General features: G+C 39.7%; 2 protein-coding genes across 6 annotated transcripts; both read left to right on the forward strand.

Annotated features, from left to right (window-relative positions):
• The first annotated feature begins 4,135 nt into the window (after positions 1–4,135).
• On the forward strand, positions 4,136–7,736 carry LOC114428763 (solute carrier family 23 member 1-like). The gene is made up of 12 exons (XM_028397442.1): positions 4,136–4,147; positions 4,498–4,632; positions 4,777–4,934; positions 5,372–5,531; positions 5,699–5,880; positions 6,033–6,153; positions 6,259–6,415; positions 6,483–6,736; positions 6,805–6,969; positions 7,046–7,154; positions 7,247–7,342; positions 7,480–7,736. The coding sequence occupies exons 2-12, from the start codon at positions 4,498–4,500 to the stop codon at positions 7,734–7,736; spliced, it is 1,794 nt and encodes a 597-aa protein (XP_028253243.1). The 5' UTR covers positions 4,136–4,147.
• A 3,498-nt stretch (positions 7,737–11,234) lies between these two features.
• On the forward strand, positions 11,235–21,868 carry LOC114428548 (glycerophosphocholine phosphodiesterase GPCPD1-like). Of its 5 annotated transcripts, XR_003669594.1 has the most exons (23): positions 11,241–11,577; positions 11,714–11,774; positions 11,875–11,958; positions 12,135–12,225; positions 12,344–12,428; positions 13,567–13,642; positions 14,372–14,413; positions 14,641–14,764; positions 14,959–15,193; positions 15,297–15,459; positions 15,550–15,679; positions 15,926–15,980; positions 16,055–16,147; positions 16,310–16,387; positions 16,824–16,863; positions 17,057–17,115; positions 17,204–17,269; positions 17,362–17,498; positions 17,654–17,789; positions 18,026–18,186; positions 19,301–19,367; positions 19,448–19,497; positions 20,916–21,005. XR_003669594.1 is itself a non-coding variant. In XM_028397063.1 (22 exons), the coding sequence occupies exons 4-22, from the start codon at positions 11,910–11,912 to the stop codon at positions 21,112–21,114; spliced, it is 2,019 nt and encodes a 672-aa protein (XP_028252864.1). In that variant the 5' UTR covers positions 11,235–11,386; positions 11,485–11,577; positions 11,714–11,774; positions 11,875–11,909; the 3' UTR covers positions 21,115–21,868. The 5 variants fall into 5 exon arrangements, 4 of the variants coding, with proteins under 4 accessions (XP_028252864.1, XP_028252867.1, XP_028252868.1 ...); XM_028397063.1 differs by lacking the exons at positions 19,301–19,367; positions 19,448–19,497 and having other exon boundaries at positions 11,235–11,386; positions 11,485–11,577; positions 20,916–21,868; XM_028397066.1 differs by lacking the exons at positions 19,301–19,367; positions 19,448–19,497 and having other exon boundaries at positions 11,237–11,391; positions 11,485–11,577; positions 20,916–21,868.
• Positions 21,869–23,664: the final 1,796 nt, after the last annotated feature.

Here is a 23,664-nt window from a genome sequence, read left to right on the forward strand (position 1 = left end):
CACTTAACAAAAGATTAGTTGTTGCACAAATGAGTATGTAAACATGTTAATGTTTAATTTATGGGGTCCTTCTGCACACTGTGTGCTCAAGTCAGGTTCATAATGTGAGAGTTTTTCCACAGAGGCCACAGATCCATTCAAACAAGAAGCTGTGTGTGTAAACTTTATCTTTAGCATGCTGGTGTAATGACACTTAGAGATAAATATACAAACAGGGTGAAGGCTGTATTCTCTGTATGATATATAATGTTCCTTTCCTTTCTTCACTATACCTTTTTTGTTAATGGTCAGCTACACTTGCTGCAGTCTGACATTGAGTTAAAGCTGCAAAGACACAGAGCTCACTAGAGTGTAAAACAATATGTTGTACTTTGCTCTGTGGAGTAGTATCTGAACAGAATGTTATTAAAGAGGAATGAGAGGTGGCTTTTTTACAATACTCAGACTACTGTAGCATGGCAAAGATCTCTCACACTGAGGTGTGTGTATCACAGGGTCCTCTCTCCTGTGACCTTCAGCTCTCTGGTTAAATTGACACTGATGGTAAACCGTCTTCACAGGAGCGACAACATGAAGCAGGTTTGTAGTGTGGACTGACACAGCAGTGGGAGCAGGAAATGTGATTATTTTGTCTGAATCCCCCCCTCAGGTCCAAACGTTTAAAAGCTGTCAATAAGTGGAAAGCAGCTTGGGTAAGTTATACTGACCTCTGACCAAGCCTCAGGGCAGTCTCTGTAAATGTGGCCTTTTGGTTTGAAAGGTGAGGATTGACCCAAGATTTAAATACAACTTTAATTGTATTATGGCAATTGGAGGTCACATTAACATGGTCGACTGGCACGGCGAGTCGTCATTTTACTTCTATCGCCTTGGTCTGTGGAACAGCCTGAGGACCTGAGGTTTAAATACAAACTCAAGACCAACCATGGCTTTTAGTTAAGATACATTCATAGCTTCTAAATTCCTTTAATTATCATTCTTGTATAGTTTAACTCACTAGATTTTATTAATGTAACTGTTTTAGGTTGTATTCCCATTATCTCAGTTTCCTTGGTCCGTTTTATCCTTATTCGTGAGAGGTATATGTGCGTGGGTGTGTGTGTATTTGGTAGGATTGGACAATGTGGTAAAATGGACAAAGTTTTGTATAAAAGGGTGCTATATAAACACAATATGTATTGAGATTTTCCACCAACTGCACATACAAATAATTTTAGTTTTACATTGATCTCTGAATGTAATGTCTGTCTGTGTTGGTTTTATAGTTGTCTAAAATATTTAAAATAAATGCAGACAGAAGGATTTTTCTAAATAAATAGGTCAAATGTATCCATAAACAAAGTTATGTGCTTAATGATATGATGATATTATGATATTATGCATATACAATATGTATATATGAAACTGAGAACTTCAAGCCACCTTGCAGCCCACCTCTTCCTCCTCCTCCTCTCTGGACTGTCTGATTTCATCAAGATCATATGTGTGGTCAGTGATGGCTGCTCTGTTCTCTACCTAAAGGCTCTGTGCTGCTGCTCTGTGCATTCATGGAAAGCCTAAGGCAGGGGCCTAAGGCAGGGGCCTAAAGCAGGGGCCTTAGGCTTTCCTGAATGCACATTGAACTGCAGAGATGTGTGCTCCCCCATAGACTGTATGTAAAAGATGGATAAAGGTTCATGACATCACCTGAGAAGACTTTAACTGATTGATACACATCATTTTTAAAAAGCAGGTGGGGCTAAGATTAGTTCACAGCATTGTAAGAAATCTGTTGATATTTTAACATGGAGACTGAATTGCTTATGGAGGCTCCCAGGACAAAGTTATACAGCCACTCAAATACAAATTGATTTTTTCTTAGACTGAAGTAGTCCTGACTGAATTACCTAATGCTTGCCCTAACTGAAAAATACTGCTGCATGTCTCAGTGGTGAATGATGCAAGTTTCTTTTTCTCTGAACATCATATTGTTTAAATCAATACGAATGAGCGTGACTGCATACAAGGATATTTATACTGGCTTCAAGATCAACAACAGTTTGAAAACAACTTTTCTTCATTTTTTTCCCACCATAACTTCATTTTTTGATAAATTAATGCTGACATATTTGAGTTAGTCTGGGCTATTTAGGACAAGTATTAGCCATTCCTCCAAATTAATTTGAATTTACTGATGTAAAACTTGCAGATCCTCCTCAGGCAGAGTCGGTTTCTGCCAGTCTGTCTGAGGAAGATCTCACTGCTGCATAAATACAAGAAGAAGTGATGACATAACATTAAAATTACATCAAGCCTATGATGAGACTGTGGCCTCCCCACTAAGATGATGTTTGAAAAACAAACAGTCCTCCATTGTGTTGATGAGTTGTGTGTATGTTGTCCAAGTCTGCCCTCAGCAGATTATGGAAATGAACATGAAATTAACATACACATGTATTTTACAGCCTTGTGTAGCTTCATGTGGGATGTGCAGTCTGTACCTGTTCCCCCCTCAGGCACCATTGGAAGACTACACATTGCCGCATCAACAAACACGTTATGTGCAGCGGGGTCTGCTGACTGATTTCATCTGTCTCTGAGTTCCAGAAAGAGACAAAGTTACCGTAGATGTATGCTGTGCAGATATGAATCAAAGCAGTGTTAACTGGAGTGTGAATGTAAAGTGTCTGCATCACTCTGGCTGTCACACTTTAAATAATGAAATGTCAGATGTGTGTGTGTGTGTGTGTGTGTGTCTTTGCAGTGCTGCTGCTGAATCCAGAAGGAGGAGGGGACTGTTGGAACACAGTGTATTTTATTTCATGTGCAGTTTGCTTGAGAAAGAATAGCTGCCTAACACATTGTTCTCAATCTAAAGTATGTTGTGTTAATGAACAACGAACTCACTTTTAGCTGTCTCTATGCACAAAATGGGTTTATTAGCTTGTAACCTTCTTGTTAATAACACACAAATGATAAATCAGTATTATTTATCAAAACAAAAAAAAACAACATGGCAGGGACTTAATGATTTGCAACATCAGCCTATGACATTAAAGTTTGGCTTCTTGCAAAGACTGTGCTTCAGAACATAAATGAGTCTCTGAGTGCTGAGCCCAGTGGCAGTGCATGTTAGCAATGTTATGAAGTGTGTTGGTGCTGATAGAGCATCCGTGCCCAGTTTTAATGAGTCCTTCTGTCCTGTGTGGTGGATAAGTGGTGCGTCACATTGGTCTGGTTTCAGCCTGTGATTATGTGTGTCATTAGGATAGTAGTGACATGCAGGTTTGCTATGACCTGACATCAAATACTAATCATGGATAAGCACACAGATGGTGTCGCCTAATTTTTGAGTCTCTATTATAAAACTGAAGACTGGTGTGTGTTTTCATGATCATTTCCCAAGATACACCTGCCTTAGCATATTAAATAAGGAAGTTTGAAGTTGGAAGCATGTCTTAGTCTTCTGTTTAAAGGGCCAGATCTCCTTATCTAACCATCTTTGCAATTTTCATCCTGTCAACTGATTGTTACAGTCTGCAGGGAGTGCTACATACTAACCATGATCAAACAGGCCCTCAAACAGAAACTGTCAGTGTTATCTCGTGGCACTATGTTAAAAGTTTTGAGGAGATTAAATGAGCAGCCTGTTCCTTAATTTAGCTCGTCCTCCCCAAGAAAGTGGCAAAGATCTCTGTAGAAATTAGTTATAAAACCTGCATTTGTGCATCTCCTTTGAGGTTTATATATGTTTAAATAGCCAGTAAGTTTGTCATTTACACACAATCTCTCTAGAGATTTCATATTTATTCAGCAGTCCTTAAATCTGTTGCTTGAGGTGACTCTTTTTGTGTCCTAGGTGTGTTATTGGAATCCCTCCCTCTCAGGCAACTTAACAGTGATCATAAAATAGATAAGATCAAATAAAACGGCAGGGATAAGCCTGAAATGTAAATACGTTTTCCATGTGGTTAAAAAGCAATCATTCCCAGCTCTAAGTTATCAGAAAGTCTGAGACGAGTCAAGCGAAGGTTTCGTACTTCTGCACTGGCAGTTAAAAATTAAGTTAAAGTTAAACTAAGTCTTTTATTGTATTGTTGTTGAGGTGTTTTACAGTTCCATGGCTCTGAAGAAAGAAAGTGATGGACATGACAATGTTGCATTTGATGTAAGTATGACATTTAATTCACGTCACCACACACCTGTGATCTCTGTTGTTCTGTATGGACAGCATAACACTGGTGAGCAGTGATCAATATTTGAACTTGCTGGAATTATCTTAAGAGGAAAAGTATCAAATAATATTTATCATGTTTGGAATAAATCATTTTTAAAAACACGAAGTTTAATGTTTCCAGCAGAAAGCCAGTCATGGTGAGCTAATGAATAAACAAATGAACTATGTGTGAGGTGGACTTTGTACTGAGATTACTGGTGTGAATAATCTTTATACTGTAGCTCAAAATGAATCCCTCACTGCCTGTTGCATGTCTCCATGTTTTTCATATGGTACTGCAGATGGATGAGCCATTCAGTGATCAACAGGCAGGGCAGAGTGGTAAGACTTGTGTGGCTGAAGAGGACAGAAACAAGCCAACATACTGTGTGACTGATGTCCCTCCCTGGTACCTTTGTATTTTTCTGGCCTTTCAGGTGGGCGTAATCATGTTTTGATGATTTTGTTATCGCTTGGCTGGCTCGTACATTTGGAGAATAAAATGGGCAATAAAATACTGTTAAAATACCTTCATCATGTAAATGTGTAAACCAGAACATCACACTCATCTCATCCTGCAGCATTACCTGACAGCGTTCGGTGCCATCGTCTCCATCCCTCTCATTCTCTCAGAGGGGCTGTGCCTGCAGCATGACAGCCTAACCCAGAGTCGACTCATAAACACCATTTTCTTTGTCTCTGGCCTGTGCACTGTTCTGCAGGTCACCTTCGGTGTCAGGTGAGAGTGGGGGTTCATTCCACCAATCAGTATCTGTACAGGTTTATGGAGAAACTGGAGCTGACACAAACTCAAGTTGGGCCCTGGTACAGTCTTTACCACATTGTTGTGAGTCTGGAACACCAGAAATTAATGTATAAAGTATATATATTAACAAATATTGCAAAATCTAAGCCCCATAAAAAGGACAAGATAAACAAAAATATGGATTTTTATGTCTCTTTGTTGGTTTTTGTCTCACTACTGGATCCAGATCCATTATATGTTTTCTACTCTCTGACACTTTGTAGCTCTATGGTTAGTGCACCCTAGTAAACATTAGCATGACAAGGTTAGTGTGTTACCATGCTTAACCTAGTGTTGTGTCATAAACAACAGTTTAGGCCCACATATAAAAAAATAAAGAAACAAAATCACGATTATGTCACACTTCCCAGACTTCCGATCCTACAGGGAGGTACGTTTGCCTTGGTGACCCCCGCCATGGCCATGTTGTCACTGCCGGAGTGGAAGTGCCCAGCTTGGACCCAAAACGCCAGCCTGGTCAACACCTCCTCGCCTCTCTTTATAGAAGTGTGGCAGACCCGCATGAGAACAGTAAGCCAACACAAACATGGTGGACCCACAATTTCCTGATAAAAAACAAGCCGACAAAGACCCAAAGAAGCACTTCTGTGGAACTCATGATTAATTCAGTCGCTCGGCCAAAGAAAGAGTGGTGACATTAATGCTAATGTGCTCCATTACTGTGTTCCTGCCCACAGCTGCAGGGCTCCATCATGGTGGCCTCCCTCCTCCAGGTCGTGGTCGGTTTCTCTGGCCTCATCGGCTACCTTATGCGCTTCATTGGCCCCTTAACCATTGCCCCTACTGTCTCTCTCATAGGCCTCTCACTGTACGACTCAGCTGGAGATAAGGCTGGTAGCCACTGGGCCATCTCCGCTATGTAAGAACAGAAGCATTGCACTGCAGATTTAGCACTGACCTTCCATCTCAGGAGGTCACAGTCTACAATTGCAATAAAAAATAGACTCTGTCCTTTCATACTGTACTCTACAGCTTGTCTTCACCATTGTGATATTCTTGTCTTACACACAGGACCATGGTGCTGATCATCCTGTTCTCACAGTACCTTCGTCTCATTCCAATCCCTGTTCCTACATACAGCAAAACTAGGAAACTGCACACCTCAAAGCTCTACATCTTCCAAATAATGCCTGTATGCTGTAAATTACTCCCCTTAATTAATGCTTGTCTTTCTGGAGCTATAATTCCATTTGTAATGATGATACTGACACTGGTACTAATATTAGATATTTATTAGATTCTGCTGGGCATTGCGATCTCGTGGTTAGTCTGTTACCTCCTCACCATATATGATGTCCTACCATCGGACCCAGCCCTGTATGGCCACCTGGCCCGCACTGATGTGAAAGGAAATGTTGTGAGCGAAGCTTCCTGGATCAGGTTTCCTTATCCTGGTAAGCTCACAGGTAAACTGACCAATGCTGTGTTTATGGGCTGTTTGATAGTTGCCTCTTTATTCAGGGCAGTGGGGTGTACCAACGGTGAGCCTGGCAGGTGTGTTTGGCATTATGGCTGGAATAATATGCTCCATGGCAGAGTCTGTCGGCGACTACCACGCATGTGCCCGGCTGTCAGGGGCACCCCCTCCACCCAAGCACGCCATCAACCGGGGCATCGGTGTTGAAGGGCTCGGCTGTTTGTTGGCAGGCGCCTTTGGCACAGGCAATGGCACTACTTCCTTTAGTGAGAATGTGGCAGCACTCGGCATTACCAAAGTAGGATATATTTTTAGATTATAAAGTAGTTTCTTTCATTGTTTAACAGTATTGTTGTGTGGCAACAGGTGGGTAGTCGCACAGTGATTCTTCTAAGTGGAGTTGTCATGATTTTGATGGGGATGCTGGGCAAAATTGGAGCCATCTTCACAACCATCCCCACCCCTGTGATAGGAGGGATGTTCTTAATCATGTTTGGTGTCATAACCGCAGCTGGAATTTCTAACCTGCAGGTGAATAACCACATTAAATACACATATATTGGTAGCCATGTTGGTAGAGTGCGTTACTGACCTTTTCATTTGTCAGTCCACAGACATGAATTCTTCTCGGAATATCTTTGTGTTCGGTTTCTCCATGTTTTCTGCACTGGTCATTCCAAACTGGATCATGAAGAATCCTGATTCCTTAGAAACAGGTATGACTAACACAAAAAAAGGACATTTCATAACTGTTCAACAAGGCTATACTACACAGATATCTTCTCTTCTTGTTTTTTTTTTATCTCAGGTATCAAAGAAGTAGATCAAGTGCTACACATACTATTGACCACCCATATGTTTGTTGGAGGGTTCCTTGGCTTCTTCCTGGATAACACAATACCTGGTAAGCTAAAGAGGAAAACTCACACTGATCAAAACAGATTTTCACTGATGTGAAACCTGTTGGAGGACCCAAATGCAGACAAGCTCAATTGTTTGCATGTTAATACTCTTCTAATAGTCTTTACAAACACCTTTCAGGGACTAAACGTGAACGAGGCCTAATAACCTTTGACAAAGAACATCTTGAAGAATCAAGTGACACCTTGGAAACTGAAGAGGTGTACGACCTCCCATTTGGCTTAAGTTTTTGCCTCGGACACCAGTCCTGGGTTCGTTACATCCCTTTCTGTCCATGGAAGGGTCACAGATCTCAGTACATCTCTGAAGACAACAACACATCTCAGAGACAGGGGAGTAAACACAGCGCACAGGTCATTGAAGAATGCACTCTGTGAGGTCTTTGAAGGTCTATTTCAGGTCAGACCTTTCTGTCCAGCTTTCAACACGGGATGCCAGCCTGCAGTGGGTTTAAAAAATAAATAAATAAAACAATATCTGAATGTGAACGTGCCTAGCAATGAAATTATGAGGAAATACTGAACAATCAGTAGTAGATATAGCGTCACTACGTTCTATCATTACTCAGAATTTTTTCAATGCCTCACAGCTGGTTATGCAGTCCCAGAAAGTAAACTACGATAATGTGCTCTCCTCTCTCCTCTTTCCAAAGAAATTACACTCAGCCTGTGGATGCATTCATTATCACACAGTCCTATCTCTACATTGATGCATGCAGCTGTTTAAAAACCCACAGCTGAAACCCTGGAGCTGTTTCCTTTCACAAAAACAAACACAGATAACACATCTTCTCAGCTTTCGCTTTCCGTGCTGTCATCTCTCTCTCTCTCTGTTCATTTCCTCTGTCTAACCGGCTCTGACGGGCAGGTACTATATGGTGTAATGCTTTGATCTGTGGAGCTTTCCCCCCTTTGGCTCATATTGACCAGTGGTCAATGGTTGGCTGCCCACAGTAATGTTATTTCAGGATGAGCTGCTGAGTGTAATTTGCACTTTGAAAAGCCCACCTCTTCTTTGACTGTCTGGATGGACCTCAATGAGAATACATTACAGACTATTACATTGTGTGAGGTGGTGCTCACTGTAGGGTTTTATGTAACACTGCGGCATTGTACTTTTTTCTTTCTAAGTTTTTTTTTAATATATAATCTCTTATTGAAATCAGCATTCTGTTATCTATCCACTCAGCTTTGAGCCACTTCATGAGATCAATTGTAAGCTGTTGAAAGATCAAATCTGCCTCACCAAGTTCTTTTTCTGACATGAACTGTAAATGAAGATGAAGATGTGGATTCACCACCAGGAGGCACACTGTCCATCCATTCATTCAAATGCATGAATCATCAAGAAGGTGTAACATACGGTAAATGATTTTTCTGCTGATCTCACTTATTGGGTCCACATTCATTCTTTTGACATATTTTTATTTGAAAACTGTAATACGCATGGATAGGTACATGATTCATATCACTTGCCTGCCTCATGGGCTTGAATTCCATTATGACTGCTGCTTCTTTTTGTTTTGTATGTACCATATAAGAAACATACATTCTGTCCATTTTAACCCAACATTAAGAATACCCTCACACAACAACAGTGGGAAATCATCTAAACAAAGGCAGCCTGTTCATTTCCTGAGCTCTGTGGCCCACATATCTTGTACTTCAGTGTGTGGAGATGCACGATGATATCAGCCAATAATAAAGTCTTTTAAATGACACATCTCTATGAATGTTGACCTGCAGATAAGCTGAAGATGACTAATGCTCACCTCACCTCAGCTTATGAAGTTTTCTGTTTATCAGCACGTACTGTCACTCCATCCATCTTCTAAACCCACTGTGCCCTTTAGTGCAGGGTGACAGGCTCACACCAGGCAATTAAATAGGTTTGCTGTGCTCCTGTTTGTATTAAGTGCTAATCGAACAGAGCTGAGAGTTTGCCCTGAACAGCTGCTTCTGGAGGCACAAAGGTTTTGAGGGTCACATCGTCAGAAAGCCAACAAGTTTTCCTTCTAAATGAGCTAAAATAAACCAGGTGGGTGGTCTACATTATACTGTGATAACATCATTTAATCGCAGACAGTCTGCAGGACGACACAAGCAGGGGGTGCAAATCTCAGCAGGGTTCACTTTGGGCCTGCCGAGATTTGCATCCCCTGCTTAAATGTACGAGATGCCATCAGATAACCTCCACCATCCTCTTCACCACAAAACCCCAAGCTATTCAAAATCAAATCAAATCAAAAATAAAGCAAAAGAATGAAAAATAAATGGAAAAACAAGAGTAATTTAACACACATGTGAATGAATGAGCATAGCAGGCTGGTAAAAAATGATTCGTAATGAGAGCAGTGGCTGCTGAGAAATAGCCTGAAATATTCATCACGCTGCAGTGTCTCTTCTCACTCGTCGTGATTTTCTCTGTTTCCTTTTTCATCAAGTGCTCACGAATCCATCTCCAACCACCTCTTAGCATTGATCCACTGGTACAGACACACACACAGCCTCCAAACAATATATAAACAGAAGAGGGATTTTAACATTTAACTCGTCGAACAGCTATTTCTCTGGCACTGACAGACCAGAAATGACGTCTCATTCCAAAATAAAAACTCTGATTGCACTGATTAGCACTCTGCAGTGTCTGCCTCTGGAAGATATTGGATGATGCAGTGTTTCGTGCATGCTGTGGTGTCTGCAATTGGACACTAGGGGGAGCTACAGGCCAAACTCTGGTTTTGAGCTCCTGTCACATAACATTCATCAGCCAAATATCATCTGTTTCTCCCACTTTTTCCCAGTTAAATATTCACATTCCAGTTATGCAATAGGACGCTTTCGTGGAAAAGGTCTTTCCTGAGACATGACTCTACTTTTCGTGTGTTTTGGAAGTCGCAGCTAACGTGTGTTAACGTGATTATTATTATTAAAGATTTTCGCTAATGGTGTGTGAAGACTTGTCATCATTTTGTCGTTACGCATTGTCATTGTCTTCAACCTAACATTTGTTTCCTGAATCTGCCGGGGATGCCTGCTATTGCAAAACACACATGCAGCTGGTGGTGCATTGTAAACACCACGTAAAACTGCTAATTGATCAGTATTACGATTGGTGCATCATCCTTTCGGTATTATTTTGGTAATAATATTTGTGAGTCCGTTTGGTGGTAAATAATAACAAAACTTACGCAACGTGCTTAAATTGATGGAGTCTATCCTAGCTCACGAAATTCACAAATTAGGAATTGGTGAGGCACATGGAAAGGTTGGGAAAAAGGGCTATCATGCATTTCTGTAGTTAGAAAATTTTTCCAAAAGTTTGTTTTTATCGCAGCACAGCAAGATGTTTTACAATTAAGTGTTCTTGTGCTTGTTGGGAGGTCAAACATACCATCTCATCTTGTAATCTTTGTGTTTTCCAATGTACGTGAACGCACCAACGTTGACAACGGATCCGGAGCAAAGCGGTATGGACCAGCTTCGTCAAGCAGCTACCGGAAGTCGGAGCACAACGCCCAGTAGTCAAATTATGCTTTCAAAACAAAAGGTTACACTTCGGAGGGCGATTAAAAGATATGACACGCTCATGTTACCAGATTAAAAAACGTGCGTATAACGTTCCCGCTAAGGATGAGCCTCTATAAAATCTGGGAGCCTACAAAAAGTCAGACATGATCTATGTCTTAAACTTGCTGTCTCTGTCTTAAATGCATTATTTTTCAAATTAATATATACAGCGCACAGAACGGAATCATGGTCACTATGAACAGCTTTTTTATTCAATTTGCAATCTGACAAAAACGATTACTGTAACTGTTATCAGTGAGGCTTTATTTTGAAAGTGCCTCCCGGAAGTCACGATTCCACGTTGGGAACTTAACGCACCTGCCGTAGGGTTGTTTGTTGAAAACAGCGCTGAATCTTCGTTGAAGTTGTCTCGGTGATTTAACGTTCAGACGGGAGCCGTTTTACCGCATCACATAGGGCCTTGTACTTGTTATTACTTGTAACATATACATTTTTATGTAAGGTGAAGCTTCATATCTACTTTCTGTGTGCCTCGCTGTGCAGAAATGGCTTTTGTTGGACAGGCGGGTCAGAGGTTTTGCTTTTGCTCCGACAGATGCCCGTCAGTGGGATATGTGGAACCGGTTTTCCAGTAAAGTCTCGGCCCTCCAGCTTTCCAAGAGCCGAGGCATAGCTGCCGAAAATAAAGGTAGCTAATGTTTATTGTGTGTTTGTTTAGGTTTAGTATTAGTGCTAAGAAAACTATCCGGTTAGCGGTAGCTAAAATGCAGTTGCTTGACTCAGCTACCGTTAACATTAGCATTTCTTCTCATTTTTCTTCTCAGGTGATGCTATTTTGAAACCAGTTCGAGTCTTCAGCAGCCAGTGAGCAGACTAAGCACGAAGGTATTCTCTCTCTACCAGTATGTACTTCTAGCTTTATCTTTATGTACCTTTTTTTATCACTGGATGTCATATTTATATATACCACGTTGATGTCTTTTAGGTTGTTTACGCCGCAGTTTTATTTTTGTGTCAATTATGGAGACCACTCAGGTGACACTGTCTGTCAGGGGAGAAACATCTCCAGGTATGTCTGAAATTAACATAAAGGGATAGTTACTGTAACAAAGGAATGTACTTGTAGCTGTAGACATGGTCCTCCCATACACACACACACACCTCAAACTGCTATTAAAAACAGGTAGCCAGTGTTATTTTCATTGTAAGCCTCATAATGTAAAACACTGCTTTAACCTTCCATAGGTGAGGAGATTGCTGTTGTTGGGAGCTGTGAAGCCCTGGGAAGCTGGAGCCATCAAAAAGCTGTGAGGTTACACCCTATGGGTGATCAGGGGTAGGTAAAACTTTATAGACAGTGCACCGCCTTAATTTAAGTCTGTGCATCCTGTGTAGCCACTGAAAAGCTGTAGATGGCTGTCCTCTAATTAGTTTATGATATAATCTTTTTACAGACACACCTGGACTGCTACCATCACTGTCCCTAAAGATGTTGTTTCCAAGTATCGTTATTTCAAAGGCTTCTTTCTGGAGTCAAAGGTGAGTCTCTTTACTGCGCTCTTGTGTAGCAAAGTCACCAATAATGTGCTAAATAACTGTCACAAACTCCACCTTTGATACTGGACAAGCCTGTAGTTGTTAAACAGATGAATGTAATCATTTCATTTTGCTGTGCAGTTCTGATCACTGTTCATTTGCATCTTATTAGCAGAAAGGACAAACATTTTGTAGTCTTTTCCCCACATAGCCCAAAGTCACCACAAACTGGAGTTCTAAAGGATTTATATTAGAAATCATTATTGGCCAAAGTTAAGGCTTTATGTAACTCTGCCTTTCATCAGTATTTCACCCTCAGTAACAGCTTTAGGTCACTGGTGTGGAATATCCAGACACCTGCCCAGCTAGCTTGCTCTAATTTAGCACATAAGCCTTTTCTGAACCTCCCCCGTGTTCTATATAGCAGTGTGTCATATAGTACCAGTACATACAAACACATTTTCCTAACGAAACATTTTGTTGTGGTACAGTTTCTGGTGACTTTGTCTAACCACAGGGTGCTGCTCTGTTCTTAGTTCAAGGGGTGGAGCTCAGATTGTGTATGGCTGAATTGATTTGTACTGTACTGTGTTGTTCTGTCTTTATTGTGTGATGTTCATAGGCCTGTGCAAACGCATACTTGTCCGACTGATTCAAGACAGAACAAAGTTGGAAAACTGGAAAGTTTTCCAATTTCCATAATGATCTGTGTACGTTTTAATCATAGTTGAAACTTATAAGTTAATCATGTGCCAGTAGCAGCAACATTACTCGACTGGCCAATAGAGTTTGATTAATGCCTGGTACTGCAATATTCAATTGCACTGTTTTGCAATTTAAAAATTAATACATACATATTTGGTAACACTTATATTGTTGCTATAGTTAATGACCTCACTATAGCACTGATGTGAAAAGAGTCAATATATAACTAAAGAAATTTTTTCGTTTAACTAACAAATCCACTTTTCAGATTTCAACCCATGGTGGCTGACTGCCCTACCTGGGGATTGGTGACTATACCAGCTCTAATTCCTTTCTCACGCTCTGGTCCAAAGGTCGTCTTAGGGACCAGGCTGCAAAGCAGTGCAATGTATCTAATTTGAAATCCCTAACATTGTACCCAACATTGGAATTGCAGAGTGCAGGTGGTCCCTGTCAAGTGATAGTCAATATGTGGGAGACCCATCATCAGCCCCGCACGATGAGCCCCACAGGTATAAAACAAAACAAAAAATGGTTTGGTTAGGTTTGTGTGTCACACTCAACCCTCCCCCCCCCATAGAGCTCCCATTCCCTGTCCTAGCCCAGTCAACACTAATGTAGAATCAGATCTATCCTGCTTTACTAAAGAGGGTTTGCAACATGAATCTCCATGATTCCTACCCCTGCAGTTTTCCTCCGTAAAGGCTGTAATTTACTGGTAGCTTCTGGAGCTTTTTGCTTATTTTGGCCTACGGGTATGTTTTTGTGTAAGCCCTTGCTGGAATAATCTATAAAGGAAACACTGCAGTTCAGTGGAGTCATGACCTGATACTGTAGATGGTGCTTTGTAGTTCACATGCTATTGTGTTACAAACAACAATGCTCATTCACAATGGGTTAGATTGTTACAGCCATGTGCACACCCTGCTTGATATCCTTTTTTGACCACTCTCTACCTTTGTTTTTTCTACTAAAACATTTTTATCCACTAAAACTTGATTTTTTTTTTACAAATAAAGGGTATATGTTTATGTTAGTTTTAGAAGTACCTTTTTAATTTCTTGGTAGTTTGAAACGAGCACATTCTATTGCGCTTGCTTCAATCAGAGTAAACCAGTGCAGGCTAAAATCTGACATGGAATTTTATGAATACTGGAAATGCTCTGGTTTGATCTGACTTTAATCTTTGTGTTGTTTTGAGCCATTGATCACATTTCTAATAATATTTTCTGTGGTTGCAGCACCACACCAGAACATTGATGATGGACAGTTTGGAATTCACAGTAAGTTGGATTAAATAACCATCTCAATAACTCTTAACCTCATGTAGGTTAACAGTACATGAAGGCTTGAAATGAATTGATTACTGATATAGATTACAGCACAGGTTTTGAGGTTGTTTCTTTAAAACTGAACACAGAGTTGTCTGACACCAGTTCTGCAGTCAGGATTCCTAAGAGTTCCGAAGTGGTCTATTGACATGCTTCCTGTGTGTCCTCTGCTTCTATAGATGGGGTAAATTGTGTTGATGCTGGTTGGCTGACATGCCAGACTGAAATCCGCCTGCGTCTGCACTATTCTAAGACTGCGCCAGTATCCATCACTAAGAAGAAATTCAAGAACTCTCGCTTCAGGTATGAATACGTAAAGACCAAATTTAACACAGCCAGAGAAAGCCCAGCCTGAAAGTGACAAGAGACAGATTATTACAGACAAACACTACTACTGCTACCTCAGTGTAAAAGAACACCTGCATACACAATTAAAATACAACAAAGGTAACATAATTTCATTTAAATAAGACTATGTCCTATATTTATCTATATAGGATCAAGCTGATGTTAGAGGGCATTGAAGAAGAGGAGGAGGAAGATGAGCTCAGTCCTTCATCTTGGCCCAAAATGACCACCACTTTGGAGATCAGTATGATCAGTCCCAATGGCTATAAATCACGCCATTCACAACCTGAGTGCGGATACGCACTGGAGCCTTCGCAGTGGACCGAGTACAGCATTCACACCATGGACCCTGACAACCTGGAGCTCACTTTTGAGTTCTTTGAGGTTGATCTCATTAGAATTCTGCCTTTAATTTTTCTGTTGAGTGACTGACAAATCTGGTTACATTTTGTCGGTGTTGTATCAATCCTCTCCTGTTTGTTTACAGGAGGATCTAGGTGAGCATGTTGTCCAAGGAGACATTCATCCAGGACATGTGGGCACAGCCTGCCTCCTGTCCTCCTCTTTTCTGGAGAGTGGAAAGGACATTGGTGTAGTAACACTTCCCATTATGAGCCGAAACGCTAGACAGACCATCGGCAAAGTAAAAGGTAAAAGTTTGTAGATATTTACTGTTTCAAATTTTGCTGAGTAGTCTGTGCTTAGAGTTACATACCTCTCACCTTGTGGTTCTGCTGTAGTGGATTACCTGGTAATCCGACCCATCCAGGGGCACCGGTGTGACATGAGCTCATCGTACACCAAGTACTGGAGGAAAAGAAGCACTGTAGATGTTGGTCACAGAGGAGCAGGCAGCACGCATGCAGCCAAGTGAGTCATACAAGCAATCTGTACCTGCATATCAGGTTAAACAGAAAGGGTTAATATAGTAGAAGCTGCAAATGAGCTGCTATATGTTATGTATACTAAGATAAAAGTTGATAATGAACTGAATTGTTTTTTGGTGCATCGTACATTTTGGACATGAGGGCAGTTGGCAAAACTCTGATGTGACATTATTATTGTTAAAATAAAATCTGACTTGTTTTAAGTGTTGTTTTAAATGATATTTTACAGGCACCACAGGATCAGAGAGAACACGATAGCCTCATTCAAAAGTGCTGCTAAGCATGTAAGTAAATAAGATGTTTATTACACAAGTAAATAGTACTTAGCTGTGGCATTAAAAAAAACCCTGCTTTACAGGGTGCAGCCTTTGTAGAGTTTGATGTTCACCTCTCCAAGGATGCCATTCCTATTGTATACCATGATCTGACTTGCTGCATATCCACCAAGAAGGTAAAGTAAAGGCGTGTTGTACGCAGCTCTTAACTTGGCTACTTTACTTATTACTAAGTTTTTCAGTAGTATAATTGAACAGGCCTGTTACAGTAAATGCACTAAATACACTACTAGGCATTTGTTCTTTGTTGTATTGATTATTCTTTACTAACTTGGCAGAAAAATAATGATAATAATGTGGAGCTCATTGAGGTGCCAGTGAAAGACCTGACATTTAATCAGCTGCAGCTTTTGAAGGTAAGTTTCACAAAGAGCCAAACAAACATACACACATGCGATTTTAGCAACTTGACCTCCTGGAGACAGCCAATGTTGCAAAAACCTCCAGAACGGCATTTTCTCATGTGTTGCCTAGACGTGACAAAACTGTAGTCTCAAAATGTGTGCGTGTGGCCCAGGGAAACTTGCTGATTCTAGTGGGAAACAGTCTGTATGTGTGTCTTAATCAGCTGAGACAGAATGTCTGACGTTTGTCTCTACTTGTTGATGAGGAAGTGGAATGCCAAAAAATGTAGTTATGACAGTGCTACTGAAGACAGCTGGAGCTGAAACCAAACCTTTATGTGGATAGTAGTTGAATAAAGAAGCATTGAAAGACTTTATTGACAAGTCAAGTAACTCAGGTATTTTTTAATGTAATTATTAAGAGACCTAATTTTGTTTTGTTGCTCAGCTGGCCCATGCCACAGCCATGAAAGGAACTGATCATAAAGGTACGCTTCCTTTTCTTTATTTATACCACACCCAGGACAGAGATTTAACTGGCTTTGTTGTAACTTCTTTTTTAACGCGATATGTGTCTTCATTTCTTCTTTGACACACATTCAGTTTTGGTACTCGGAGTATAATAGGTCTAGAGGAAATATGTGATGTGCATGAGCAGTAACCCCTTTTTTTATTGTTCAGATCTGCTAGAAGATGAAGAGGAAATTGATGAGCATCAGCCATTTCCCTCACTCTCACAGGTAAAGCACTTCTGTGATGATTAACATGAATTAAATATCATCCACTTCTTTTTCTTTTCATGTCACACTAAGACAATTACCTTTACAGATCTTTCATTCTATTCCTGAACATGTTGGCTTCAACATTGAGCTCAAGTGGATCTGCCAGATGAAGGTGAGTCTTCTAAAAGAAATATAAGTTGTGTGAAACTGCATTATCATTATCAGAATAACCATATGATTTTTTTTTCTGTTTTGTCTTGACAGGATGGGTCATGGGATGGACACTTATCATCTTACTTTAACATGAACAACTTCATGGACATTGTCCTGTCCTGTATTCTGCAGGAAGGTGGAAAAAGACGCATTGTATTATCCTGTTTTGATCCAGATATCTGCACCATGTAAGTGCAGTTAGATTAAAGATAATTTCCTCACACTTGTTAATCTCCTAGTACAGTTATTCTGTCAACAGTTGCAGCAGATGCTGACTTTCCAGGATTCTGTTTTAAATATGTGCTCTCCAGAAGCTCATGAAATCTATTTGTTTGTCCCTCAGGGTGCGTTGTAAGCAGAACAAATACCCCATACTGTTCCTGACTCAGGGAATTTCAGAAAAGTACCCAGAGATGATGGACATCCGGTGCCAGACCACTCAGATTGCCATCAGCTTTGCCCAGAGTGAAAATATTCTGGTCGGTGATATTTGAATAGCATGGTTTACATGTCAATCAGAATTCCTTTATTTATCCCAGAAGGGAAATTCTTTAAAAACTGTATGTGATGGTCAATGAGTTGAATCAGTTCTTTGTGTCAGTCTGGTGAATGAATGGAAAGGCTTTAACATGTTTCAGGAGATAAATGAAAGTTGTTTCTTTCACTTGGTCCACTTACTTTCACCAACATAAACGTTCATCTGTTGCTCTTCCAGGGAATCAGTGCCCACAGTGAGGAGCTCTTAAAGCACCTTAACTACATTGGAGATGCCCAAACTAAAGGCCTGGTGGTGTTCAGCTGGGGAGATGACAACAACGACCATGAAACCAGAAGGAAGCTGAGAGAGCAGGGAATCGACGGGCTTATCTATGACAGGTAGGTTCAAATCCAACATGCATAGCTGTGGCTGCCACATCACTTTCTGTGGTGTAAATTGCACAAACACCTCTCTGGTTAATGTTGTGTTTGTGGCCTGTGTATTCACTGTGTCTTATCTTATGTAGTTTATGTTACAGTATTTTGCTTGACTTGTGTTGGGTTTCAATGACAGACTGTGTGACATAAGCAGACGTGCTTTACTGCACACACATAAATGATTGACACAGATGTCTGGATCTGAACTGTAAAGATACTGTGTGTTTTATTAGTACACACAGTGTGACAGTGTGGTTGTTTGGGTCCCAAAACCTGCACTTATTGAACAGAGATAGTCTGCGCCTGAGATGCCTCTTATGTCACAGACGTTACAGAACTTATCTGGAAAAGTAGCAAAAATATTTGTAAACCTGGGTGTACAGACTTTTGTACTGCTTCCTTGACTTTTGACATACTTGACATGTTATTTGCATTAACATTCACTTTACATTAGGTTTATTTTGATTTATTTATTTTGAAAATAATATACAACAGCTTTAAACGTAGAGCTTTGTTTGTTTACTAATGTTAACTTTGAACAACTTTTGAGTTTTAAACTACAATTTTTTTAGGGTGACTCCTGATGAGGCCACATTGTTGGCTCTGACTAATTAAACAACCGTGCCTGTTGAATAACAGGCTGTTGCATCTTCTCTACATCATGTTGTGTCTCTGTCCTGGCTAACACCAGAGTTTATTGTAAGCAGGCCTTTTAGTTTCATCAGTGATTATTGGATTTATGGCTCTTTGACAGTGACGATACTTGGCTGCATCAGCATGTCTTTTGTGCATTATATAATTATATTATTCTTTATTATATAATCAGTACTGCAATCAATTGACCTTGTCTGTAGCTTTGATACAAAGGAACTGATAATTCATTGACCATTTTGTTGGTATGAAATAATTGCACTAGTTGTACCCGTGTACCCGTGGGTGTGTTGCAGGATAACAGTTTTCCCTGGTCTCAGCAAACCTGCTCGATCAGCAGGGCCTGTTTTTTTAAGACATTTCAGTTCTGCGTTTTACTATACAGTGACATTTGCTCTATATTTATGTTTGCACTGTGGTCAAGACGTCTGCAGACCCCTGCAGAAAGCAGAACATAGACTGTGAACTCCAGCATTCCCCACAGATTCCAGGTTTAACTTTATTTTACAGAATAAATCAAAAACACGTGACCTCTCAAGGTTGTTGTTATAACTTTGACTCTTTCTTACAGAATTTGTGATTGCTTGGCGCCATATTTTGACTCAAGTTCTCCAGATTCCCGTAATGTCTCTCTGGTTCCTGAGTTTTGTTGATTTACTCACTCAGCACCCCTTGGCTTGTTTTTGGTTGCCCCTCAGACACTACCTGAATTATTTTTTTCTCATTACAGCCTGCAGGAACAAAATAATGTTCCTTTACAATGATGCAAGACGGTTGACTTATCATTTGTTGATGAAGATTCTCAGTCATCCAGGTCATCATATGTAGAGAAGATTGAAGCAAGGCGTCTGGACTTGTAGAGTTTTCTAGAAGACGTTTCGCTGCTCATCCAAGCAGCTTCATCAGCAGCGAAACGTCTTCTAGAAAACTCTACAAGCCTTGACTTATCATTCTTCCCCTTTGATACCACAAGTGCTTTGATTGGTCAACTGCCATGTTCATCATTTTTGTGGCTAGTTTACTTAGCTTATAGCCAGATCACCAGCTCTTTAATGCCTGTGTAATGTTTTGTTTGGACAGAATTTTTAAAGCATAATGGGCACCAAGAGTGAATGGCTTATGTAGCGCATGAGTTACAGTACGACACAGTGACTTCCTTATATGACTTCCCCACAGTGACTTACCTAACTGCTAGTATTGCAGATATCAAACTTAATCACAGCATATTTTCTATTATTTGCCCCTTTAAAGCTTGTGAATGATTTGCTTGTGTTACAGTCTGATTTCTTTACAAAAGGGGTGATTGCACTGGATCCCCTTTGGTTCGTGTAGCTTTATTTTGTAAACTGATCGACAGCCAAACTTTCACACAATGACAATATGTTTGAGCCCGACATTGGGTTTTCGATTGTTGGGTTCACAAAGCTGTCACAGGCTTTCAAAGCATGTATTCACTTAATACAATAGCTTGTTTACCCTCACAGACAGATGGTTAGTGCAGCTCATTTTATGATAGGGCCACCCTCAATATAAATAAGCCAGTACGCAGGCAAGGTAAACTCGCCTCTAACCTCTTAACAGTATTTTGTGCCAAGCCCTTGGGTGTTGCTCAATAAAGTGAGGTACATGACAACAAGATAAAAGCAATATGACATCAGAAGAGGACATTCAGTTCGTAGTTGTAATAAAACACTCAGACGTTATTGCAAGATTTGCAACCAGTGCAATCGTTCCCCTCACCAGATGCAATACCATTGATGTGGATGCATGACAAAATGTGTGTGGATTACTGTTTGCAACTGTAACAATATCCAAGATAAAATTGAAGAATATGTATGTTTCTTCAGTAGACTGATAGTGTCAATGTACCATCATATTTTAATGTGTGGTGATGACTGCTTCTAAGGAAGATGTTAACTAATTTAACAGAATGAGTTTCTTCACACTTTGGCGACGTGTAGAGTTTGGTTTGTAATAGAGCTGGCACAAGTACACACTGACTTTCATTGTAACTAATCTAACACTGATTTTCTTTGTAGCATCTGTGAGGACCAAGGAGAACAGCTGAACATCTTCCAGGTAGAGGAGCAACACTCCCTGCAGGAGGTTATTACAGAAGAGACCCTGAATAGCCCTACTTGTTCCTGCTACTCCGTCCCCTGCTCCGTGGCACCCTGTATTGCCTCCAAGGTCCATGCTGGAAACGCTGAGTCTGATTCTGGAGTCAGCTCCTCATAAATATGCCTCTGTGTCTAAACTTCAATACACATGTTTGCACATTGGGAGAACCAAGGTGGGAATGGATGGATTAAACATGTACTATCTAAAGAACATAAATAGAGACAGAAACGTTCCTCTTTCTTACGCACGACAGTATAACAGTAAACTTCTCAGTTCAGGTCTGTTGTCATGTAACCTCACAGTTTTATTGTTTATACTTTAGATGAAAGACTGACATTCAATGTTTCCCTTTCACAGAAGTTTGTTAGTTAATGGATCAGAACAGTCTCTGCACAGGTCTCGGTAATAGTGTAACAGTGTTAAAGCTGCAGTGCAGGATTTTTCTATTGTATAAAAAATGTCTGTGACATTGAAGTCCTCGCCAACCAGGTTCACACAATGCTGGTTAAACATCAACACCAATGCAAGTTTTAAACGTGGTGTTGGTGGCAACATTTTCACTCTGGAGTACTAAGCAGGGACACAAAAAGTTCTGCACTGTGGTTTTACTATGAGAAATTGCACATCACAGAGGATATTTATTAAGCCAAAATCTCATTCATAGTCTTAAGTGCTAAATTTTAATGCATATGATATTTTAAGGGTGTGAAGGTGTGCATGTAGCCATCATTGTACCTTAAATGTCATTTTTATTTTCTCATATAGGAATGTTTCCGTCATTTTCTGCAGTAGATTGACATATAGTGTATACATAGAACCAGTAGGTGTGCAGTTGGATGACATTAATAAAAATGTTCTCTGCAGAAACATACATGAGCTTTTCTGATTAGTGGCTATTATTATGGACAGGAAACAAAACTATTTGTATGTACTCTAGCTTTCATTATTTTTTAAATTACCTGACTCCTGAAAGCAGAAGAATGTTTTTATTTACGAAACATGTAGAAACATGTACCACTGCCTTAAGGGATAAAGTTGGGTCTGCTTTTGTTCATAAGTAATACCTCACCAGTCACCAGTTGAAATGTGTGTACAAAAGGAAGTACTTCTGTCCTTTCAATCTTATTCACACAATGAAAAAAATGGTTCTGGCACCAGACACAAGTATTCTGATTATCTGTCTCCTCACTACAGACTACTGATGGATGCACACATGAGTCTGTATATGATTGAACATGAATCAGCAAAATGTGTGGTAGTGACTGCCATGTAATGTAAATAAAATCAAAACCTGTATTTGCTACTTTGTCTTTGACTTATTACATACTGTTTGGCTGCCAGCCTGGTATTTCTCCATAGATTTGGATTGTGCTTCTATAGTATTTTTAATGATAAAATAAGCACTAAAGTAACTCTCTAGACCTTTTTGTAATGCTGCTGGTGTTACAGCTAGGCCATTATTAGTAAATGATTGGCTAGATAACAGCATAGTTAACAGTAACAAAGACCACATCATATCAAGTTTGTTATCCTACAGTTTTCTTGGGCAGTATCTGCATGAACCTTGGAAGTTTATTTATCACTCATTGATTGTATAATTGCAGCAAACTGCCATGAAATCAAGTGTGCATAACAATGTTGTGACAGCATATGTTACTACTCTATATGTATAACAATAAATTAACCTTAAAATTACATTTAACAGTTAAAAAAAATAATTCCATGTGGCAGGGTGTATTTGTTGGGTTTTAGCGCCCTCTGTTGTTCAAAATAACATTGTGCGCTCTTGAATCAGACAATATATTTTGTATTTTAATATTGAGAAATCTAATGATGAGTAATGATCATCATTGAGTAAAAATGATGTAACATTGATTGATAATTACTATGTAAAATTAATGACAAAAAATTCTGCCCGCAGCTCACGTGACTTTCTTATGACTAAAAAGCATGACAAAATCAAGTGATGAAAGAGATCCTGGTGGTTAGCAGTGGAAGTATATTCTGATAAAATCATTAAAGACAAAGTGAGGGTCAGCGAAGCACTTTCACACACACACAGATTTAAAGCCATACTGCAAGGTAAAAATGTGTTTTTCTTACAGCTGTGACTTAATCAATGTGAATGATATGTAAATGAAGGATAATGGCCTTTAGTTTAGGACAAAGACTTGTTTTCTCTTGTTGATGAAGATTCTCAATCATCCAGGTCACAATAGCCAATGGCCAACATTTCCGGACCTGATGGATAAACAAAAACAAAAAACAAAAACACAAGGAAACAAACAAAAACAAAAACAAACAAAAAGCACAAAAAACAAACAATATATGTTAAGTTTCTGTAGATATGTGTTTATGAAAGTTACTTTATTTTAAAATTACTATAATATTACCACATTCCCATAAGTAGCTGTAAAGCGGTATTGATATAATATAATTATAGTTTTGTCTCCAAGTTGTTATTAGTTAGGCAACACACATATTTATTCCAATCTGTTATTTTATATTATTATTTATATATATTAACACAGTTTTTTAGAAGTCCTTAAGTAAAAGACAAGCTTTTTATCTGATTATCCAAGTGTCTCCCAAATAATTGTGAGATTTTTTTAAGCAAATTTGTAGTTTTCTTTTATCAGATTTGTTACTATTAATCTCAGAATATGC

Source organism: Parambassis ranga, chromosome 24 (genome assembly GCF_900634625.1).
Source record: "Parambassis ranga chromosome 24, fParRan2.1, whole genome shotgun sequence".
In the NCBI taxonomy this organism is placed as follows: Eukaryota; Metazoa; Chordata; class Actinopteri; family Ambassidae; genus Parambassis; species Parambassis ranga.